The following is a 7643-nucleotide window of genomic DNA, read 5'->3' as shown; positions in this document are numbered from 1 at the left end:
GAATACAAGGACGTCCTTCTAGCCAGAGGTGGTGAATTAGTGGAACTTGTTGCCACAGATGACTCTGGAAGCCAAGTCATTGGGTATATTTAAAGCAGACATTGACAGGTTCTTGATGAAAGGGTATTACAGGAAGAAGGCAGGAGAATAGGGTTGAGAGGGTTAATAAATCAGCAATGATTAACGCTGGAGCAGTATATGGCCAAACAGCCTAACTCTGCTCCTATGTCTTAGTCGCATTTCCAATGCATGAGAAACACATTTTCAGTGTCAAGATTGTTTAATCATCTAACAAGTGGCTGTTAGTTTAAAAAAAACAGGAATACAAGGATGCAAATTTAATTGTAGCATTTGCAGTCACATCTGCAGAACCAGTAGAGTACAGAGACAACTTTTCACCTGTACATTTTAAACATTCAAAAACAAATTACTTTTATAGTTGTTCAGACTTCTCAAATTATCATGTTTCTTTAATAAAGATCAACTCAAGTTCTATTAAACTAAATATAGAATGATGACAGTTCATTCATGGCAATTTATACAGAATAGGAGAGAATTTACAGTAAAAAAAAAGACTTGGCCATCAAACCCATCAACCAAAACTGGCCCCACAATTCGGGCATCTCCGTTGTCGCAATGCTAGGCAAAAGAGGATCCCAATGGGGAAGAAAAATATTGCACAGAGCACACCAAGGCAAGTGAAGTCATCTTCCAGAACACCAACTCTGTAAAACAAAGACAAAAAGCATGTTAGAAATACAGCCAGCGCACAAAGTACTGGAGAAACACAATAGATCAGGCAGCATCAATGGAGAGGAATAAACTAATCAACTTTTCAGGCTGAAACTCTTCATCAGGACTTAAGATACAGCCATTTTGCCCATTGAAACCAAATCACAGCAAGAAAAATGAATGTGGATTTAAGGTTGATGTTGGGACTACAGGATTAACTTTAACAGTGGAAATAATTCGGAAGATGTATAGCTCGGATCGATGGTTGGGTCAAGTTGTTTTCCGATCCTGGCAATTTACTTGCTCGGATCATCAACTGGCAGTGTGGTGAACGTGTGTTGTGGTCTGGAATTTTGCCTGCCATCAGTTCAAATAGGATCAAGGTCTAGGTGTTTGTTTAAAGAATTATTCATGGAAAACTACACATCCAGGAATTCTCTTGCATGCCACATGCTGGCTTGCACCATGACTTTCACTGATGTCCAGTTGAATATGTCCCTGTCTCAATCTTCATGGGTAGAGACCAAGGAGAGTTAGTCATGCCACTTGCCAACCAGTTAACGTTCATGGATCCTTGCGAGCAGTTTTCTCGCAGACTTAATATTTGCTGCCATCCCCACATTAGATTTTGTATACCACATATCATCTGTAAACAAACACATTGACCTCAATCCTACCTGAGCCAAAGGGGGGGAAAATTCCAAATCACAATGCACAAAGCTTTCCACACAGCAACGAGATTCCCCCCCCCCCCCACATCACAACTGAGTTTTTGACATCCAAACAGCTGACTGAAAAGTATACACAGGCCAAGCATCGAGGACTCCACAATCAACAACCCAACCAAATTTCACCCTGGTTTATTAAACTAGGCATTATGCCCTTTAAGATAAAGGATAAGGAGACTGGGTGACAAGAAGGGGAAGGTGTTAATAAACCAGTTCAGAGTACCCCTGTGGCCATCCTCCTCTACAGATATATCACTTTGGATACTGTTTTTTTTGAGTGGTGTGGACCCAACAGATGAAAGTTAGTGGTCATGTCTCTGGCACTGAATCTGCCTTTGTGACTCAGAAGGGAAAAGGGAAGGGGAGGGGTGGAAAGTAGAGACACACTGTGGTGACAGGGGATTTTTTACTTAAGATAACAGACAGGATGTTTTGCGGGTGAGAATGAGATTCCCAGATGGAATGTTGCCCCCTGGGTGCCAGGGTCCAGGTATCTGATTCTGAAGCATGAGGGTGAACAGCCAGAAGTTATGGTTCATGCAAGTACCAATGACATGGGCTGACCATGGAACAACAGTACCCTGAGCTGCATATATTTTAATGCAAGTAGTATCGTAGGAAAGGTGGATGATAGTGCTGAAAGTAAGGAAGCTGGTTTATAAACAGAGGCGATATGTAGTGAGGAGAAACTAATGATAGGGCTCCTGGTGGGAGTTGTATACAGAACCCCAAACAGCAGTAAGGATGTGGCCAACAAATTACAATGGGAGACAGAAAATGTATGAAAAAAGGGCAATGTTACAATAGTCATTGGGGACTTCAATATGCAGGTAGATTGGGAAAATCAGGTTGGTGCTGGATTCCAAGAGAGAATTTCTAGAATCCCTACAAGATAGTTTTTTTTTTACAGCACCTCATGGTTGAGCCCACTAGGGATCATCTGATCTGGAATGGGCGGTGTGCAGTGAACCAGAATTTGATTAGAGAGCTTAAGGTAAAAGAACCCTTAGGGAAAGTAATCATAACAATCAAATTCACACTGAAATTTGAGAAGTCAGAGTCAGGTGCATCAGTGGAGTAAGACAATTACAGAGGCATGAGAAGTTAGCCAGAATTGATTGGAAAAGACTGGCATGTAACAGCAATAGCTGAAATTTCTGGAAGCAATTTGGAAGGCACAGGATATACATCCCAAACAGGAAGTAGTATTTGAAAGGCAAGATGACACAACCATGGCTAACAAGAGAAGTCAAAGCCAATATTAAAACCAAAGACAGGGCTAATAATAGAGCAAATTAGTGGGAAGTTAAGAGGATTTGAAGCTTAAAAACAGAAGGCAACTAAACAAATCATTAAGGTAAAGATGGAATATAAAAGGACGCTAGCCAATAACATTAATGAGGATACCCAAAGTTTTTTCCAACAGATTGGTCAGGCAAGATTTTTCCCTTGTGGAAAACATGCTGACTATGGCCCAAAGGTGTAAAAGAGAGGCAGGAGTAGATATCGAGCCACTGGAAAATGATGCTGGAGAGTTAGTAATGAGGGACAAGGAAATGACAGATGGACAAAATAAGTATTTTGCATCAGTTTTCACCATCGAAAACATAAGCAGTATAGTGGAAGATCCAAGTGGCAGGTGTCATGAAGTGAGTGAGTTTACTATTATGAGAGTTCTTGGGAAACTGAAAGGTCTGATGGCAGATGAGTTAAGTCACCTGGACCACATGATGTACACCCTAGGGTTCTGAAAGAAGTGGCTGAAGAGATTGTAGAGGCATTGGTCATGATCTTTTGAGAATCACTAGACTCTGGAATGGTTCTGGAAGATTGGAAAATTGCAAAATGTCCCCCTACTCTCCAAGAGGCAGAAGAAAGGAAACTACAAGCCAATTAGTCTGACCTCAGTGGTAAGGAAAATGTTGGAATCGATCATCAGAAATAAGGTCTCATGGTATTTGGAGGCACATGATAAAATGTGCCATAGTCAGCATGTTTTCCACAAGGGAAAATCTTGCCTGACCAATCTGTTGGAATTCTTTGAAGAAATTACAAGCAGGGTAGACAAAGAATAATCAGTTGACATTGTGCACTTGGAGTTCAGATGCCCACGGCATTACAGGAAAGATTCTAGCATGGACAAAGCAGAAGCTGATTGGCAGGAGGCAAAGAGTAAGAATAAAGGGAGCCTTTTCTAGTTGGCTGCCGGTAACTAGTGGTGTTCCAAGGGGGTATGTGTTGGTACTGATTCTTTTTTATGTTAAATGTTAATGATTTGGATGAAAGAATCGGTGGCTTTGTTGCAAAGTTTACAGACCATATCAAGATAAATGAAATGAAGGGCAGGTAGTTTTGAGGAAGTAGAGGGGCTACAGAAGGACTAAAACATTAGGAGAATTGGCAAAGAAATGGCAGATGGAACACAGTGTTGGGAAGTGAATGGTCATGAACTTGGGTAGAAGAAATGAAAGGGTTGACCATTTTCTAAATGGAAAATACAAAACTGAGGTGCAAAGGATCTTGGGAGCCCTCATGCAGAACTCCCTAAAGGTTCATTTACAGGTTGAATCTGTGGCGAGAAGGCAAATGTGATATTAGCATTTATTTCAAGAGGACTAGAATATAAAAGCAAGGATGTAATGTTGAGACTTTGTAAAGTACTGGTGAGGCCTCACTTGGAGCACTGAGAGTAGCTATGGGCCACTTAGAAAGGAACCTGGAGAGGGTTGAAAGGAAGGTCACCAAAATGATTTCAGAATTGAATGGTTTGTCATATGAAGAACATTTATTTGATGGCTCTGGGCCTGTATTCAATAGAATTCAGAAAAATAAGGGTGACAAATTAAACCCTTTCAAATGGTGAAAGACCTTGATACAGTGGATGTAGAGATAATGTTTCTATGGTGGCAGAATCTAAGACCAGAGGAGACAGCCTCAGAATAGGGGAGGTGGTATCCATTTAGAACAGTGAAGGGGTATTTCTTTAGTCAGGGAGTGGCAAATCTGTGGAATTCTTTGTCACAGGCAGCCATGGGCATGTTTAAGGGAGAACATGTATATGTATATATCTCCCTTAACATGTATATTAAGGGAGAAGCTGATAGATTCTTGACTGGTCAGGGCACGAAAGGATACGGGAAGAAGGCAACAGGTTAGATCTGAGGGGAAATTGGATCCGCCATGATGAAATAGCAGAGCAGACTCAATAGGCCAAATGACCTAGTTCTGCTCCCATATCTTATGGGAATATTAAATACGAAGATCTAGGATGGGCCATTCATTTTACCCCCTCCCCTCTCCCACACTACAAACCAGAGTAGAACTTGTACAGTGGATGGCAAAGAGTCCAAGTGGACAGTTCAATGAAAGCAGCTGAACAAGTAGATAGTGAAGGTGTTTAATATGTTGGCATTCAGCAACAGGGCATCAAGTTTAGGAGCAGGGACATTACGTTGCAGTTATACAAGTCATTTGCAAGACCACAGTCAAAGTAATGTGTACAAGTTTTGGTCACCTTGTTATAGGAAAGACATTGTCAAGCTGGAGAGGAAGCAGAGGAGATTTACAAGGATGCTGCCTGGACTAGAGGGCCTGAGTTAGAAAGCTTGGCCATGCTGGATGTTTATTCCTTGAATCTAGGAGAAAGAGGGCCAACCTCAGAAGTATACTAAATCATAAAGGGTGTGGATAAGGTATATATTCACAGCCTTTCCCTCTCTAGTTGGGGCTCCCCAACCCAGAGGGCACAGATAAAAGAGGGAAGAGATTTGAGAGGTAACTTCTTTAGAGGGTATTGAGCAAATGAAGTGCCAGAGGAAGTGGTTGAGGTGGGTAGGGTACAATTACAATATTTTAAGAGGTGGATAGATGGGTACATGGAGAGAAGGGGCTTGGAGAATAATGGGCAGGCAACTGGGACTAGCAAGGAGAATGCTGTGGTCAGCATGAACCAATTAGGCTGAGGGGCTCATTTCCATGATGTATAACTGACTTCCAAAACAAAACGTCTGAGGTTGAGAATCTGTGGCTAATTTCACAAGACCTCTATAGGCAAGGCCATTGTGGAATGTGTTACAAATAGCTTTAATTTCTAGATTAGGATGATGCAGCTGAACAGTGGGACAGTCTTGACAATGAATGGACTCTCCTTCCAATTAACCAGTTCTTCTAGCACACCAATGCTCTGCCTCCTAGCTCACAACCACTGTGGCTGATCAAAGTAGGAACTCGATAGCTCTACAAGGGCAATACTGATATTCCAGTGACGCTGTGAATGATGTGAATAGGCAAGGCCTAAAAAACCACCATGCAAGGGAATTTTTGTTTTAAATCTGAACTCGCTCCCCCACATTTTCCACAGATGACTGCAAGATATGACACATTCAAGGCTGAACAAACTAAACTGCTCTCAAGAACAGTTTATAGACAAGCTTCGTGTTACATGTACATCAAAACACATAGTAAATGACCACAGTGAGGATGTGCTGGGGGCAGCCCAGTGTCACCAATAGCTTATCCATAACCCATTCATTAACCCTAGCCCATGTCTGAAATGTGCAAGGAAATTGGAGCAGCTGGACAAAATCCATGTGGTCACAAAGAACTGAACGCTGATTGGTGATCACTGCCACTGTAAAGGGCTGTGCTGACAGGCCCCACCCGTGCTGTTCCTCCAGCAATATTTATTTCTTCAAATTCCAAATCCCCACCTTTACACTGTGGATACACAAACAACTGGGACATCCAAAACAATCACTAATTTCCTCAGTGGCAAAATATTCAAATTGAGCAGGGAAATTGAGATACAGACACAAGATGTGGCAGGGTGAAGACGTCATTTTACCAAAAGAGTGCAAGGCGCCTGTTCCACTAGCCTGCAGTTTATCCTTGAGCAATGTCTAGCACATGCTTACCCCTCCCCTCCCCTCCCCACTGGTCATATGAGTAACCGGTGCATATCACAAGGTTATGTGACCACTGATACAAGGCAGACAATCTCTGAAGAGTACTGATAATGGCCGGGTCACCCATCTTGTAAAGACAAACCACTTCTGTAGAAAAATTTGAGAAGGACAATCATGGTCTTGAGACCATGACTGCCAATGTCATACAACACGGCACCTAATGATGACGACAAGCAATAATCCCCCTTTCCACCCACCCACCTAGTTACTGTCTGCCTTGACTGCACTTTTCTGTAATTGTGACATTTTATTCTGCTGAGGGAACTCAGTTGGTCAGGCAGTTTCTAAGGAGAGAAATAAACATTCGACATTTTGGGCCCATACCCTTCATTAGGTCTCCATTCTGTTATTTTTCCCTTGTACTACCTCAATAACACTGATGGGATAAAGTGATCTGTATTAATGGGATATAAAACTCCTGGTACAACAATAAACCAATTCGTCATTATTTCTTTTATGCCTTCACTTCATATACCATCTTCTCTTTACACACACAGACCTGATGCAGGGTCTCTGGGCAACACTTTGCTACCACATATGCTGCCTGCCCTATTGAGTTCTTCCAGCAGTTTACTTTTTGCTTCAGATTTTAACATCTGCAATCTCCTGGCTCTGACAATGACTACAAAAAGGCTGAGTTATAGACGTCCTTTCATGTATATCCCTAGTACATGCATGCAGAAGACTGAATTAAATTGACTTCATTCCTTACATCCTTTACATACACGTAAAAATCTTCACATTACTTCTACATCTAAATGTGCAATTCATAGTAAATTATAATAATAGAACAATGTAACACAGAAATACACTCAATCAGCGTGAGTCAATCAGCCTGGTGGAAGAAGCTGTTCCGGAGCCTGTTAGCTCTGGCTTTTATGCTGCGGTACCGTTTCATGGATGGTAGCAAATGGAATAGATTGTGGTTGGGGTGACTCTGATCCCCAATGATCCTTCGAGCCCTTTTTTCATACCTGTCTTTGCAAATGCTCTGATATGCTAGGCTATCCACACCACTCTCTGCAGAATCCTGCGATTTAAGGGAGGTACAGTTCCCACACCAGGCAGTGAAGCAGCCAGTCAGGATGCTCTCAATTGTGCCCCTGTAGAAAGCTCTTAGGATTTGGGGGCCCATACCAAACTTGCTCAACCGTCTGAGGTGAGAGTCACTGTTGTGCCTTTTTCAGAGTGTGTACAGAGCACAAGGTCCTCGGAGATG

At 42.1% G+C, this 7643-nt stretch overlaps 1 protein-coding gene across 1 annotated transcript in view; it reads right to left on the bottom strand.

Moving 5' to 3' along the window:
* Positions 1-323: 323 nt before the first annotated feature.
* bri3 (brain protein I3) overlaps positions 324-7643 on the bottom strand; it is a 28467-nt gene continuing 21147 nt past the window's right edge. Inside the window, exon 3 of the mRNA XM_059979020.1 lies at positions 324-725. Within this exon, the coding sequence (XP_059835003.1) occupies positions 593-725 (133 nt within the window). The 3' untranslated portion in view covers positions 324-592. The remainder of the gene's footprint in view (positions 726-7643) is intronic.

This window comes from Hypanus sabinus, chromosome 9, assembly GCF_030144855.1.
Source record: "Hypanus sabinus isolate sHypSab1 chromosome 9, sHypSab1.hap1, whole genome shotgun sequence".
In the NCBI taxonomy this organism is placed as follows: domain Eukaryota; kingdom Metazoa; phylum Chordata; class Chondrichthyes; order Myliobatiformes; family Dasyatidae; genus Hypanus; species Hypanus sabinus.
The sequence above is the reverse complement of the archived record's forward strand: the minus strand, read 5'-3'. Positions and strand labels throughout refer to the sequence as shown.